Source organism: Medicago sativa, chromosome 3 (assembly GCF_051527215.1).
Source record: "Medicago sativa cultivar Bolivia chromosome 3, Bolivia_mono, whole genome shotgun sequence".
NCBI lineage: Eukaryota > Viridiplantae > Streptophyta > Magnoliopsida > Fabales > Fabaceae > Medicago > Medicago sativa.
The window spans coordinates 73444221-73461187 of NC_140751.1; the positions used below are offsets into that span (position 1 = coordinate 73444221).

At 34.8% G+C, this 16967-nt stretch overlaps 2 protein-coding genes across 2 annotated transcripts; one reads left to right on the top strand and one right to left on the bottom strand.

Annotated features, from left to right (window-relative positions):
* The first annotated feature begins 963 nt into the window (after positions 1 to 963).
* On the top strand, positions 964 to 4313 carry LOC146940022 (uncharacterized). Its single transcript, XM_085753593.1, has 2 exons — positions 964 to 2208; positions 2997 to 4313. The coding sequence occupies exons 1-2, from the start codon at positions 1050 to 1052 to the stop codon at positions 4259 to 4261; spliced, it is 2424 nt and encodes an 807-aa protein (XP_085609719.1). The 5' UTR covers positions 964 to 1049; the 3' UTR covers positions 4262 to 4313.
* Positions 4314 to 5300: 987 nt separating this feature from the next.
* LOC146940023 (WEB family protein (DUF827)) lies at positions 5301 to 8710 on the bottom strand. Its single transcript, XM_085753595.1, has 2 exons — positions 8478 to 8710; positions 5301 to 7311 (listed from the first exon to the last, which is right to left on the bottom strand). The coding sequence occupies exons 1-2, from the start codon at positions 8649 to 8651 to the stop codon at positions 5677 to 5679; spliced, it is 1809 nt and encodes a 602-aa protein (XP_085609721.1). The 5' UTR covers positions 8652 to 8710; the 3' UTR covers positions 5301 to 5676.
* Between the last annotated feature and the right edge of the window lie 8257 nt (positions 8711 to 16967).

Consider the following 16967-nt stretch of genomic DNA (forward strand, 5'->3'; position numbering starts at 1 on the left):
AAGTAGTCTCTAAATATATATAAAAAAAAAAAAAATCAATCTATTTAGTCCTTACTATTAAGATGTTAGAGACCCAAAAAAAATGTTAAGACAAAATTGAAGAATTTTCATATACTTTAAAGATTAAATTGATGAGTTTCATGTACTTTAAGGATAACTTATCATATTTTTAGTATAATTTATAGACTAAAATAGTGTGACTGATAGTTTATTTAGAGATTAAATTGATAGTTTATGAAGTGTTTGTTTCAAGTTTGAGAAATCATTAGGCATGGATAACAAGGTTCCTGACAATGAAATAATTTTTCATAACTTCCAACATTCCTACGAAATTATTCCCAAGTTAAATGATGGGAAAGTGGGTTCCCATGAAATTTTGTATTTTTTTTTTAAAAAGAAATAACTTCCAATTTTCCTAAGAATATTCAAGAATGTGCCAAATAGTTTTTTTTTTAAATATCTTGGTCCCGTCTTTTTATTCCTGAGTATGTTATTTCTAAAAATAATTTTTTAGTCCTTGAAACAAACTCTCGTCTTCATACTCTTCTCGTTTTAATTCGTTTATTTAGACCATCCCCAATGGGGTTATTGAATGCCTATTGAAAGCTATTGAACCATTGGAGAATTGCTTGTTGAGAGTGACATGGAGGAGTTGGGTGATTAATTCATTCAACAAGTTGAATTCTGCACAAGGGAGCCACGCGGCGCGCTGCAATTGTGAGAAAATTGGCGCGTGCAGTACACGCGCCGACAGGGCGCGTCAGCTGCAGGGAGGTGGGAGAGAGAAAGACTTTTGGTTGGATAAGGGACAGGTGGCGCGTTTGTATTGGCTGGCTGGATTTTAATTATCTTCATTTTTTGTCCTCAATTATTTCGATGGAAATAATTTTTTTTTTTTTTTTTTTTTTTTACCAAAATTCATGATTTTTTTTTCTCTATAAATAGAGACTTGGATCATTTGATTTGGACACAGAAAAAAAATCAAGTTTTTCACTCTCTTAATCTTATTATTAGCATTTCTTTTGAAGTTTTAGTCTTTGATTAGTGAAATGGATCCCAATAACAATCAATTCAACACCCAAAATTCTTCTGATTACCCACTTAACTACCAAAATCCCAACAATTATCAACACCCAAATCAATTTCCCAACCAACATCCTCAAAACCCAAATCAATTTCCAAACCAACATCCTCAAAACCCAAATCAATTTCTCAACCAAACTCCTCAAAACATGCCTAATTTTGGTTTTGCCTCAAATTTCAATCACCCATCCTCTGTTCCAAACAACTTTCATCCATATTATAGATCTATGATGGGATATCCATCTCAAACACCCCCATATAATGGTTATATGCCGATGATGAATGAAAATTCTCAGAGTCTTGGTGAATATCCCGAATTTTCATCACAAATAAATCGTGGTGGAATGACAAGATCTAATGAAGTCACTCCAGAGGATACAACTCCTAAGAGCAAGAGAAACCAGCAACCATCATGGAACACCGAACAAAATTTGGTGTTAATTAGTGGGTGGATAAAATATGGAACATGCAGTGTTGTCGGGAGAAACCAGACAAGTGAATCATATTGGGGTAAAATTGCTGAGTATTGTAATGACCATTGCTCATTCGATTCTCCACGCGATGTCATTGCATGCCGAAACCGTTTTAATTATATGAGCAAATTAATAAATAAATGGGTTGGTGCTTATGATACCGCTAAGCGTCAGCAAGCAAGCGGTTGGTCGGAAGATGATGTTTTGGCAAAAGCCCAAGAAATATATGCAGGTGGGAAGAATGTTCAATTTACTTTAAAGGAAGAATGGCGTGCTCTCCGTGATCAACCTCGTTATGGCAGTCAAGTGGGAGGAAGTGTTGGCTCAGGAAGTAGTGGATCTAAGAGATCTCACGATGACTCTGTAGGATCTAGTGCTCGTCCAATGGGTAGGGAGGCAGCTAAAAAAAAAGGAAAAGGAAAAAAGAAAAGCAAGGACGCTGGCTTCGAGGAGGTGGAACAGGAGTGGGTTCAATTCAAAGAAATGAAGGTGCAAGAGATGGAACACTTTAAAGAGTACACCGAAAAAATGGAAAAGTACACCGCAGTGCAACAAGAGAAAAACAAATTGAAGAAAATGGACATGTACATAAAGTTAACTTCCCAAGAGCATCTCGATGACAGGAAAAAAAAAATGGTGGAAAACTTGGAGCGTGAGCTGTTTGGAAATTAATTCACTAATATTTGTTTGTATTCGGTCAAAATTGTCAGTGTTGTCTAGTCCCCAATGTTTACTTTAAATAATTGTCAGTGTTGTCTAGTCCCCAATGTTTACTTTAAATAATTGTCAGTGTTGTCTAGTCCCCAATGTTTACTTTAAATAATTGTCAGTGTTGTCTAGTCCCCAATGTTTACTTTAAATAATTGTCAGTGTTGTGTAGTCCTCAATGTTGCTTTAAATAATTGTCAGTGTTGTGTAGTCCTCAATGTTGCTTTAAATAATTGTCAGTGTTGTCTAGTCCTCAATGTTGCTTTAAATAATTGTCAGTGTTGTCTAGTCCTCAATGTTGCTTTAAATAATTATGCATAATATTTGTCCCGTGACTTTTTTCACAAACTTTAATTTCACAGCCCATGGTATTCCTCACTAGCCCATGGTATTGCTTTAATTTCACAAACTTTTTTCACTATTTTGTCAGTGTTACATCACATGGTATTGCTTTAATTATGCATTCCAATATATATCGTGATGGTATTGCTACAAACCCATGGTATTGCTTTACTTTACTAGCCCATGGTATTGCTACAAACCCATGGTATTGCTTCACTCCCCGTGCTTCACCTATTTGCTTATATATATAGGGACTTGAATAACATTCATATCTACTTCCAACTTGAATATTGTTTAAACTATTTCCTTTCTCAAATTGCATTCCAATATCTACTTCCAATATCTACTTCCAAACACTATCAATGGATCCTTTTGGTTTTGATATGAAAGCCTACTTCGAAAAACGTGATGCTGAAGACACGTATATGGTCAACCGATTTATTCAGCGTCGAAAAAAACTAGAGGAAGGTAGTGGATCAGGTAGTGGATCTCGTAAAAAAAAATATTTAAATAGAGATCATGCAGCAGCTAACCAAAGACTCATTGACGACTACTTTGCCAATGAGCCTACATATGACGATGCAATGTTTCGTCGTCGGTTCCGGATGCAAAAACACGTTTTCCTTCGAATCGTTGGAGACCTTTCAAGTAGTGATAACTACTTCACCCAGCGAGTTGATGCCACCAACAAAGAAGGTATATCACCATTAGCAAAATGTACCACAGCAATGCGAATGTTAGCATATGGTGTGGCAGCAGATGCGGTCGATGAATACATCAAAATTGGAAGTAGTACAGCATTAGAGTGCTTACTTAGATTCTGCAAAGGAATCATACGACTGTATGAGCAAGTGTACTTGAGAGCACCAACCGAAGATGACCTGCAAAAAATACTACATGTTAGTGAAATGCGGGGGTTCCCAGGGATGATCGGGAGTATTGACTGTATGCACTGGGAGTGGAAAAATTGTCCTAAAGCATGGGAAGGTCAATTTACCAGGGGGGATAAGGGAACCACCACAGTTATTCTTGAAGCAGTTGCATCTCATGATCTATGGATCTGGCATGCCTTTTTTGGATGTCCGGGAACGTTGAACGATATAAACGTTCTAGACCGGTCACCAGTGTTTGATGATGTGGAACAGGGAAAGACTCCAAGGGTGAATTTCTTCGTGAATCAACGTCCCTATAATATGACATACTATCTAGCTGATGGTATCTACCCTTCTTATCCAACTTTCGTCAAATCAATTAGACTTCCTCAAAGTGAACCCGATAAGTTATTTGCAAAACAACAGGAGAGCTGTAGGAAGGACATCGAACGTGCTTTTGGAGTGCTTCAAGCTCGATTTAAAATCATCCGTGAACCAGCTCGCTTGTGGGACATAGCCGATTTGGGTATCATCATGAGGTCATGCATCATATTACACAATATGATTGTTGAGGATGAACGAGATACATATGCTCAACGTTGGAGCGATTTTGAGCAATCTGAGGGAAGTGGATCTAGTACACCGCAACCATACTCGACCGAGGTGTTACCCACTTTTGCAAATCATGTGCGTGCTAGATCCGAGTTGCGTGATCCAAATGTTCACCACGCATTGCAGGCAGATCTAGTGAAGCACATATGGACAAAGTTTGGAATGTTTTGAGTTTGAAGATCATTTGTATCGTACTAAATAAATTACGTGTGTGTTGTGTGCTTGTTTGTTGTCTTGCATTTTAAGCTAATCGTGTGTCGCGCGCTTAGTTTGTTGTATTGCATTTTAAGTTAAGAAAATAAAAATAAATTATTTAAAAAAATATTGTTTTTTTAAAAAAATTATTTGTATTATTTTAATTTAATTATAATCGATAATTATAATTTTATGCAATTATAAAAACAAAAATTAAATAAGAATAAGAAATAAAAAGTGGTGGGGTAGGGTGTTGAATGAAAACTATTGGAGTGGTAAAAATTGAATGGGTGTTGAATTAAGAGAGAGAAAATGATGTGGAGTGTTGGGAATTGAAAAAGTGGGTGTTGAAGGTTATTGAATAATTTTTGCCATTGGACATGGTCTTACTAGTTAGGTATCTCTTGTACTTAGACCCACTTTATAATAAAAAATATATATAAAATCTCGGTTATGGCGCTTTGGTTATTGTGCATTAAGTTATAATTAGTTTATTACTCCTTCCGTTTCAAAATGAGTGTCGCTTTAGCAAAAAAAAAAAATTGTTTCAAAATGAATGTCACTTTCAGTTTCTAATGCAATAATAACTTTTTCTTTTCAATTGCACCCTCCAATTAATATTCTGCACACTACTTCCAAAGTATTACTTTAAAACTAACCAATAGTTAATAAGGATAATTTGGTAAAATAACCATTCTCTTTCTTTTAATCATTGCATTTCTTAATATATGTGTGTAAACACCTAAAACGACACTCATTTTGAAACGGAGGGAGTATAACTTTTGTCACACTTATATTATAAAAGACATTCAAGGACATGTTTTAACTAATTTATCATTGACAAATATTTGTCATATGCACTATTAATCAATGAAAGTGAGAATAAAGTATATATGATGGGGCTTTGGGGGAGGGGGGGATAAAGGTTTAAAAGTTGAAATAGATGTTGTTTTTATGGATTGAAATGAATCTTGAAGATTTGAAGTTTCCAATAATATAGATCGACAAATACAAATTTATTTTCCCTCCAAAATAAATATAAATTTATTTATATAGGTACAAATGGTAACCAATGGTATTTATACAAGTTTTCATGATATTTCCAACAATTTTACAATCAGACTAACCAATGGTAAGACCTCCATACCCTGTAGAGAATAAACACAGCACCACTCTAATGCACCCAATGAGAACAACATAATCTACTAGCTCCCCAAAAAGCCAGTTTCAGAATATACATCTTCACTCAAAGTCTCAACACAACTTATTTAACAAAATCAGACACCAGTCACACCACACATACTTTATTCTACATAAATAACAGGAAATCAAACACATGAACCAATAATGAATCATGAATAACGCAGTGGCGATAATTTAGAATGAAAATTTCATGTCCTTTTCTTACTTGGCCTAGTCATAGGGAGTGATATATGGATGAACCCAAACTTCTTCCTCGGTGCCACAGGCTGCTTTTGATCGCTCGCATGATCTTTCTCGGCTTTTGGTGATAGGGTTAGATCTTCCCTCAGTGCTCGAAGCATTTGGCTCAATGCTACCTTTCGCCTTTCAGTATGCTCTTCCATCTCCTTTCTTGCAGCATATCCTTCAGGAACTTGCTTTCTGCTAAGTACATCTCTCATTGAAGTTGTTGGCCTCGAAACAGGCTTTTGATTATTTTTTCCTGTTGTTGAACTGGTTACATCTGGTAAAGAAGAATCTCGACGAATTCTAGCTTGATTAAACTTGTCAAAGTTAAAAGAGTTATACACTGCTTTCTCCCTTAGATCAACCTCCGGTATCCATATCCGCAGAGCTTCCCTGGCAGCATGTTGTTTTCTATTTGCAGATTCAATTCTGTTTAAAGCATCAGTTAAGACTTGTTTGCTTTGTAAAATTTCTTCGGATGCCTCCTCCAGCTTTTTCAAAATAGTCAGCTTAGAAATATTTGTTTCATCAATTTGAAACTTCGAATCTATTACCTTCTTCATGGTTGAATCCTCAGGCATCATCATAGCCTTGGGGTTTAGAGGAGAGTTTTCTGCTAAAGCAAAAGTGACTTTCCGAGGTTCAGGCCGAGCGAATTCAAATGATCTCTCAGCGCCAGATAGAGCCTTGATTTCAGCAAGAGCAATAGCTTCTGCTGCCTTTGCAGCTTCTTCCATCTTTTTGGCTGCAAGCCACCTCATCTCGGCGGTCTTAACACTAAAACTGTGCTCGTCATACACAGATAAGGGATTTGAATCTTCAGATCTTCTTGTCTCAACTATTCTATTGTGCTTCTCATAATCCCAATTGAAATTCCTCGTATTTGCAGGATTATCAAAAGTGAATTCAACATGAGATGATGGTGGACTCAACCTTGCTTGCTCTTGATACACAGATAAAGGCTTTGAAACTTCAGATCTTGTCTCAACCATTCTACTGTGCTGCTCAGAATCACAATTGAAATTCCTCATATTTGCATGATTATCAAAAGTGAATTCCACATTAGATGATGGTGAATTCAATCTTGCTTGATCTTGTTCCTTCTCTTGAGCAGACACAGCTGCAAACTTTGATGCTAGCTTTTCACGTGTCTGCTCCAGAAAAACTTTCTCCTTCTTCATCTTTTCATTTAAAGATTCAACAGACGATTGTATCGCCTCAAGTTCATTCATAGTAATACCAAGATTCACTTTGGCTTGTTTCAAGTCCATTAAAATCATATCAGGTGATGACATAGAGCATGAACTTGGAATATGCAATGTCTGTTCTTGATTGTTGTTGACATTATTCCCATTAGTTTCTTTATTCATCTCCTTAATAACAGGAGTTCCAACCTGTTCATTAGAATTTAAATCTGGAGTTGCGGATAATTTCAATGCTTCTTTTTGTAGCTGCTGCTTTAAGTCCTCCACAATCCTTTTGGTTGCACCTAGTTCTTCGAGCACGTCAAGTGTTTCAAGTTCTTTGACAATCAAATCCTTCTCCAACTCAGCTGCTTGTTCCTCCACTTTTTTTATATCAAAATCTTCAAAGTTGTTCTGCTAACGACAATATTCTTCTACATCAGCAAGTAAACTAACAAAGGGAAGGCATCAAGAATATAAAAAAACTATGCTATATTTAAATAGATCAATCATACAGGGAAGTACAAGTGGAAAATAGAAAGAGAATAAATGATTTCCAGGACAAATGCGAATGGAGTGCAATCCCTCTGATTCTGAAAGGATATCAACGAGAATTATGTTGCCAATCCCTCTAAATAGCCGTTAGCATCTTAAAGAAGTTGTTAAGAACATTTCCTCTGATAGATACGATAATGGCAAGAAATTATATATAAAATTCTATATGTTCTCTACTAGTCATAGATCCCAAATCATTGCAGATATTGCACACAATCAAAAGAAATTACCTTCTTTATGTTAGAGGTATATGATAGAAGACACTTGTGTGTCTTCACCAAACAATTAATGATTTTTAGAGATGGTCAAGTTATATGGTATCAGATCCGCCTTGGTGGACTAGAGATCGATTTTTGCTGTCCCCATTTCTCTAATAATAAGTTAAATCTCAGCACAAAAATAAATGGACATGTGATGTGTATTGTCCACAAGCTCAAAAGGCTCTTGCATAAGTGAGTCTGTCATACTGAACTCTAGTTAGGATAAACGTCCACAAAAAAAAAAGTTCAGATAAGCTTTTAAACAAGTACTTCCATGAAAAGAAAAATTGAAAAGGTCCTACATATCTGCAATGACTTCGAGTCTTCTAAATTATGGCCTCTCATATAAATGCAGATAAACCACTATGCCTCAACATTTTAAAGGCCCCTTTTCTAACTTCTCTATAAATACATATATGATATAACCTTACAAGGGCTTTTCCTCAAGTTAAAAACCAAATACTTATGGCAGTTGAGTTGAGAGGCTTCCATAAGCTAGAAACTAATCCAACTAGATCATCACATAAAAATCATTCATGTGCTTTCACCCAACAACTTAAGCTTAGTATTTCACAACTTTCCCAATACTCATTAGATTATAGCCATTTCAGTACTCTATTACTACCCATAGTGAAAATTATCAATAGTCTGGAATCAAAATAGTAACACTAATTCACATTAAGTTATCGTTATCTTAAAAAATGAACTCAAAAATCAAATTCAAAGCTTAAAAAATTGAAACATTAAGATAAAAAGAAAACTTACAAAAGCTTCTCCAAGTCTGTAAAGAGGAATCCAAGGTCCACTTCCACCGAAACGAGTGACAGCTTCCTTAACCGATTCGAACGGCGGCGATGTATCAATCTCAGCTCGCAAATTCACCTTCCTAATTCCGCTCCCCGTCTCGGCGCCGGCATCGCGAGTTTCGGCCATTTCCATGGAAAGAAGAGAACGCAAACGCGTGTTTCAGAGAAGCATCGAAAAGAGTGATGAAGATTGGAGTCTCGAGGAAGATCCATTGGTGGAATTTATGCAAGCGTGATGATGATGTCGCGGGACCGAGTTAAAAAACTCAGTGAAGAAAAGAAAAAGAAAAGGGAAAAGCTTTCATTTGGTGTATGAGTGTGTGCTTTTCTGGTGGTTACGATTGTTGAGTGTTGGCCAATTATGGATTGACATGTAGGAAAGAGAGTGTTTTATTTTGAGCGTGATTTGCGTTGCTATTGGTATGATTGAGTTTTTTGGCGGGGGAAAGTTTTTGGGGAAACGACGGCGTTTTGTGCACCCCCACAAATCCACTTATGCCTGCCTTCTTGGATATCAAGCATCAGCAAATTGCTATTTGTTTCTAGTAGGATCGTTGTTGTTGTGGTATCTCATCCTTGCTCTTCTTTTATTTTTATTTTTAAAATTTATTTAGATTTGTGTTTCAAGGGATTGTTTTGTGAAGATGATGATTGTACAATTAATAACATTTAAAATGCAATACTTTAATCATTTATCATTTTTTTTTTCATTTACGTTATTTATCTTTTGAAAAGTACCAAAAGTTATTGTTTTTTGCTTTCAATTTTTTGTTCAAAAAAGATCATCTATCCCGTAACATGGGTGTAACTGTATGAGTGAGTAAAATATTCTAAGTGGGCTAATGTTTTCCTCGATTGTGAGATGTCAACAAGGGATTTGATTGAAAGAGAAAAAATAGATGATAAAATTTTAAAATCACACAAATAAAGGAAGATTGCCATGATAGTGTATGGGAGATCGTTTAGTGGAGAAAGGATAATCAATTTTCTAGTACGAAGGATTTGTACGGTGCATTTTTTTCATCGTTTTCTAATTATTGTGGTTATGAAGTTATATGAATTTGATAAATTTATCATGTTTTGTCATCTCATTCATCTTCATTACAGTCCTTCAAAATGAGACAATTTCCACGTCATTTTTTATACATTCTACACATGCATCAACATCCTGTGTATGAGCTAGAAGGAAACTCATGAAACCAACCAAAAAATAAAAATCCCTAGTAAACTCTTGAATCCACGTTTTTTACGTGGTTCATAGTGAGAGACTTACTTAATGACTTAGCTTAGAAGTCACTTATTATATTTAGGAAAAATTGCACTCATCTCCTCCAAGGTCTGTTAATGACGCCGACACCCCTGTAACTTTAAAATTTACACTAACCTCTCTTAATATTCTGTTAATTTTTTGTTAGAGAATTATTTGTTAATAGGAATTTTAGAATCATTTATTATAAAAGCTAGAGTTGATTAACCAACACACGTTGGCTCAGTTGGTAAGGAACGGGCCACTTCCTTGCAGAAGGTTGTGTGTTCGATTCCCTCTGCCGATGTGAGGACAGTGTTAGTGGGTGATCTGTAAGTACCTCTATAAGTGCCCTTTGGGCCCGGATGCGTGCCCTGACCCTGGTGGTGACTGGAGCCGAACCCACCTAAACTTTTTGTAACAAAAAAAAAAAAAGCTAGAGTTGATTAGCTAGCATGTTTGCCCTAATCACTACCTTTTGTCCCTCCCAATCCTTTATCTAATCTCAGTCGTTGGTTTAAATTCATTGTTATTCTAATCTCAGCCGTAGGGTCAAAGGCTATGTTTAAGCTACTCATTTCCTCTCATAATGGCCATTGAAAATGTAGTTAATGCTAATCAAATCACCATAACTCCTAATGATTACCGTCTCATACTATTATCATCTCCCACCATTATCGTCTCCTAACTCTTAATGATATCCGATATGTTTAAGCTACTCATTTCCTCTCATAATGGCCATTGACAACGTAGTTAATGCTAATCAAATCACCATAACTCCTAATGATTACCATCTCCTACTATTATCATCTCCCACCATTATCGTCTCCTAACTCTTATGCTATCCGAAATAGAGTGATAGGAAGATATGCGTTTTAAGGTGAAGTTTCCCCCCTAATTTTACCACTAAAGTTAAATGTTCGTTCTTCACAGTGCACGTACAAAATCAGGTTTGTTTCATTTGATGATTTAATCTTTTTCTATATAAATAAGATGAACGGATTCCGTAAACTTTTTCTGCCTAACTTCTAGGATGTCGGAGAACTGCAACCATTCTTCGTTGCTGAATATTTCTACGAGCTACCGGAGCAATGACACTTGCTAGATGGTGATGGGAATACTCATAACGTCGTTGACAGATGGTTGGAGTGCATTGCGATTGTTCTACGAGTTTAGTGGAAGTAAGATTGTCGCTTTCCAGTACCATGGTGGAAGTAGATTTCGAATCTTTGTTTTTGCTCATAACATTACTCTAGCTGATTATCCACCCTATCATTCAATGAGTGCGGCAACATCGTTTTATTGTACCTTTGAGGTTCCTATCGTTGGATATCGATCGACGAAATCACCTAAGGTTGTTTATTGTTTTTTTGTTGCTATTCAATTAGATATATGCTATAATAAAGGATTTTTGTCTGTCATTAACAGTTTTTTTCTTTTTTTTAGGGACTACCTCATACTTTTGGCAAATTCTTTAGAGGGAAACATCACGATTACGTAATGTTGTGCGGAACTTATGACAGTATCATTCCTGTGAGACTCAAATATACAGACGACCCCATACCAAATGTGATGTTCGGAAAAGGTTGGACGAGTTTTTGTGTTGCCAATGGTATTGAGGCCGGAGACGTGTTGTTTTTCAAGTGCAAGTGTGTCATGGACAAAAAATATGTTATCGTATCCAAGAGTTGATAAACACATGACTGGAGTTTTTTATTAGTAATAGTTTAAGTTTTTCTTTGAAAGAAGGAATAATTTAGTTATTGTTTTTTATTAGTAATAGTTTAAGTTTTTCTTTGCATATGTAAAAAAAGACAAAAAAAAGTACGTAATGCGGTTTATGTTATTGTCTTTCTTTGCATATGTAGTAATTGCTTTTAATAAGAATTACTTTTAGTTGAAAAACTTTCTTCGAATAAGAATTGCTTTTAAAAATACATTTAATTTGCACTAATTGCTTTTATGGCTGCAATAAATAGGTAGTAATTGCTTTTAATAAGAGTTACTTTTAATAGAAAAACTTTCTTCGAATAAGAGTTACCTCATAGAGACATACCTGTGTCAATCATTATGCATTATTCTAGCATTGTAATAATAGAAATTCATTGCTAATTATTGCTACTCGAAATTTTAGATACGACGGTATTACATATCAATTTGCAATAATTGCATTTTTAATAAGAATTACTTTTAGTAGAAAAACTTTCTTCGAATAAGAATTACTTTTAATTGCTTTTATGCAGTATGCACTGATTTATCGCCAATCAATATTTGAAGATACTAATCGTTGATGGAGATGGAGAGAACACTAATACGACCTCAAATATTGTTTATCACGATGTCATTCGTAACGTATCTTGATGGTTAATGTTCAAACCTTATTGTTATGTGTGTTACCATTTCATTTTGTTATGTATGATATAAAACTTCTATCGTCAATGTATGGTTGCATTATTTTTATTGAATCGATTAACTTCTACGTGGTAGGACCCGTGCGGTAGCACGGGTCATTGGTCTAGTTATTAATAAAATGACCAAAAAGAAATTGTAAAAGACAAATCGTCATTGTTGAATCCACCGTTTATAGTCAATTCACTAATATCATCAACCAAATCCAAAAAATAATGAGTAATTGGACAAAGAGTAATGATATTTTGACATCCATTTGATGACAACTTTGTTGACAACCTTGTTTTTCTCACTTCTTATTGGTCAAAAACAATGGAGAGAGAAAAAGGAAGAGAGATAATAACAACATCATGTGAGTATGAGAGAGAAAGTTGTCCAAAAGTTGTCAAAAAGTGGTTGTCAAAATATCATTTCTCTTGGACAAAACATTCAACAAAGAGGATTGGCTCAAGGGACTATGCTCGTCCGTCGGGGCATGATTGAAGATCAAGAGGAACCTGTTGCAAACCAAAAGAAAGTAATGATATCAAAAGCAACACAATCATTGATATATAGAAGTATACAAAGAAAAACAATAGTAGTAGTATGCAATCGCTCAAAAGATTGAGGAATTGAAGAAGAACAGCATATGAAGGTGAAGTGATAAGATGATGTGTTTTACTATTTGATAAGAGCTTAAGGGAGGTTGACATAAGTTATAAAATTAGAAGGGGGTGTCAGGATAATTAGAGAGTGTAATTTTCCCTAATATTTATATTTCCAATTTTTTTTTAATGGATGGAAGTTTTGACCATTGTAACAAGTAAAAAGTAAGCACAATTCACAAGTTAGCACAATTTCTAACATCATTTAATATATATTATAATTCACACTCTATGTGTTACTCGGAGAAGAAAGAAGAACAAAATGCCTGCCTTAAATTCGTGTTTCAGAGTAGGACAGCTTCATAATGCATTGGCTCTGAATGTTGATGCCGGTTTGATCTCTGAAGAGTGAATAGAATGATATGATATTAATAATACACACACTAATCCTATACATATTACCAGTACATCTCAATGGGCCACATCCTGTACAATTTTCACATGCAACGGAAAAACAACAAACATATCAAATTAAATTTGTTTTTTGGACGGAATCAAATTAATCAATAAGGTGGTTGATGACTTGATGCTAAATCAAATACTCAATTTTAGTGAGAGAAACTCTGTGTTATCTCTAAGTTTTCTTCCTCTTTCACACATCGAGGAGGGGTGATTTTAGGTCAATTTTTGACCTAGAATCACCCCTCTGCATCTCTTTTCCCCTTTCTTTCAATCTAAATAAGTGATCTCCACATACATCAAATTTTTCTTTTATGTTTTTTTCGTGATTTCGTCGTCTTAGTGCGCCGTTGTGTTGTTCGTCGTCTTGTGCGGCGTTGTTTGATTTCGCATCTTTTGTTGTGCGGTGTTCGTTTGCTTCGTATTGAAAGATCAGCTTCAGACAATCACAAATTCAATCAATGATTTGGGCGTCAACGTTGCAGATCCAGAAGCATGGGTATTCTGGTGATTTAGATTTTATCATATTATTTGTAGGCATTTTGCCGTTGAATGCTATTAACTTGGGTGCTGTGAGTTTGTTCGCAGATTCACCCTTTACGTTTTTAGCGATATTGATCATGTTATTGGCTCTGATGTATTCTATCAATATGAATGAATGAATATCCTTTGTTTTTGTCAAAAAAAAAAAAAGACTTGATGCTAAATCATTATTTATTTGTTACTCCTTCGGTCATATAATAATAAGTGTCGTTTATAATTTTTTCACAGAAATTAAGAATAAATAAATACATCCCTCCTTAAAAATAATAATAATTGAGTTCGATTCTTAGAGTCGTCCGGTCCAACTTTGGACATATACACAAGCTATATTCAGGAGTTGTTAACGTCGATCATGTAAAGTTTAAACACGACTTGTTTAATTATTCGAGAACAATACAAAACTTGAGTTTGTTTATTTACTCAAACAAATGAGTTTGACAAAATATTTAACGAGTCAAGTCGAATAGTTCACGAAATAGGGGATCTCATTTACACCCTAAGTTTTTTTTTTTTTTTTTTTACAAAAACATTTACAGCCTAAGCTAAAGTGTATAATATGCATAGACGACTTGAGTCCACTTAGTTTATACGTTTATACAGATCCAATCAGTGTACAAGAAATGTATTGGACATGTGCGAAAATCCACCAAAATCGGGTACTATCACATTAAAGTGTGATGTTGTAGGGTGGGTTCAAATAATCAAATACAAGAGCTCAAAACCATGCATAACAATAGCACTTAATTAGAAAATCACAGAACTAGCTGATCATACAGCTCATCTCATTACTATGACATTAAATTGCTATTACCCTTCTCCTCAATGGTTAAATAGAAGGTATTATGCTATCTGTTTCTTGCCTCAATAATGTAATGAGGGGGAATTGTTGGCATCAAAGTTCGTTATCTTATTAATTAATGGATTTAATTTCAGTGCAGCCTTTTTTCGTTTATTTTTACTCTTGTTGGAATTTCATTAAATTTATTTGAATATAGAAAATATCTTTTTCAGATCGATGAAAAAATATATGTGAATGGTTTGAAAATTGGGAGGGGCAGATGACATTTGAAGGGTACGTACGAGTTCTGCTTAGGACTCGACAAGACATTGATTTTGTTTCTCTCTGTACATTTACGTGTACTACTAACCTTCACTGCCCAATTGCCAACAAAGTTTTTCATTCATGGGATCATGGGACCATGACATGTTTTCATTTATTAGTGTTCATCCGTAACATAATTAACAACAACAAATTCTCCATCTCTATACTCAACAATATTTTTGTGACCAGTTATTTTTTATTAGGTGGAGCGAGTGGACATCTATATATACATGTTTAACATTCAAATAATGGTTTTGTTTTTGATAGATCTAAGTGGCGGAGCCAGAAAAATTATAGAGCCTGTGCAAAAAATTTATCGTAAAATATGGCGTGTTAAGAACGTTAAAATATGGCTTTACACAAAATATTATAAATTTTCGACAAACGACAAATTAATTATGAATTTTTAAAGTGTCAAAAACTCAAAAAATAAAACAACGGAAATTTCGACCTATAAATCAAATTTTGAGTTCATTATTTGCAGAGACATCTATAAAAATACATAAAAAGGATCTGTAAAGTTACATAACATTTCGAAGTCGTTTCAATTTATTTTGATTTTTCAACAAAAACGTGCAAAATTGAAATTTTGTTCCGAGCATGCGTATACTCACAGGTCAAATTTAGTTCCCTAATTTTGCAGGCATGACTAGAAGATGATAAGAACCTACACAATGAAATTTTGTAGTTTTTAAACTAGATACAAATTAATTTAATTTTTTGTGTAAAGCTATATTTTAACGTGAAACATGTATGGAAAAAATCATGAAAAAATTCAACATCTATGTCACATTTTTATACTACACGTATATTATAGGATAAAAAAAATAAGAAAAAACTCGAATTACAATGCTAGAATATATGTTTTTTATTTGGGTCTTGCTAACCAGTACCCTCAGGGCAATGGTTAAGGAAACCAAAAGTAGTATATTTACATTGAATTCAACAATGTTTTGACTTTTTTTTGACTTTTAAAAAGTTAAATTCTTCACTTTTCACCATTTCCCAAGACAATGTTTCTATTTTTATCTTCTTAACCAATGCCCTAAGGACACTCTTTAGCATTTCCCTTTTTATTTTACATGGTCAATTTGAACAATTAACCATTCAAAATAAGATAGATGAATCTGCCAATAGTGTGCTAAATAAAATTAGGAGATAAATAAATTCTCTTTTCGAGATCTCTTTGCGTGTGAGAATTTTCAGATTTTGCCCAAAATAAAAAAAAATTAAGTAAGAAAAGGGCTATTGGGCTGGGCTTGGTACAAAGAAAGTAGCAGCTGAGCCCGGGCTAGTGCCCAGGCTAGCTGGGGGGTGCCACCGCCCATCTAACAATAGTTACACTTACATGATCTATCATGTAAGTGTTGGCAAATAATTGAGTCAATTAAATATGTGGTTATGGTTTAATTAATGAAAAATTTGTACTATAAGCAAAATATCTATCAGCCAAAATGAGACTCTTAAATATATCTTTTTGAATTTGAGTACTCATCCGAGATAAACCAAAAATGACAACCGAGTTGATGAAGCACAGAGGAGGACATTAGTGTTGCAGCTTGATGGAATATTGTATCTACAAGCATTCCGATGTTCAAGTCAATTTTTTATTAAGATGAATGTAACAAAATGAAATGTGTACTTTTCTCCTAGTGCAAAATGTCCGTTGTCGTCGAGGGATTTGCGCTGTGATCGGCACATGGCCCTCTATTTTTCATCATGTGGTAATTGATTGCTGGGGAGCAATATAACTTGCACGCACCCTCACATTAGAGTCTCTATCCTACAATGGGCCCAGGCACGTAACACGCGTACCATGCATTCACTCATACAATTGTTACTGATGATTAACCGTAGATATGATGTACTAGACTTTACTGATTAATAAGTGTTCCATGCTCCACCACAAGTATGCATCAATCTCCAAATCAATGGCTCATAAGCTTCCAAAAATAATGGTGCAGCGACCCAATCAATTAAGTGGGCAAGAAGTAATTTCTGGCATTAAATTCATAAGAATTAAATTGGTCCCGTTCCAAAAGAAAAATACCCATTTATAAAATTGAACATAGTCCCCACTTTCTTGATTCACAACTATGCCTTAAT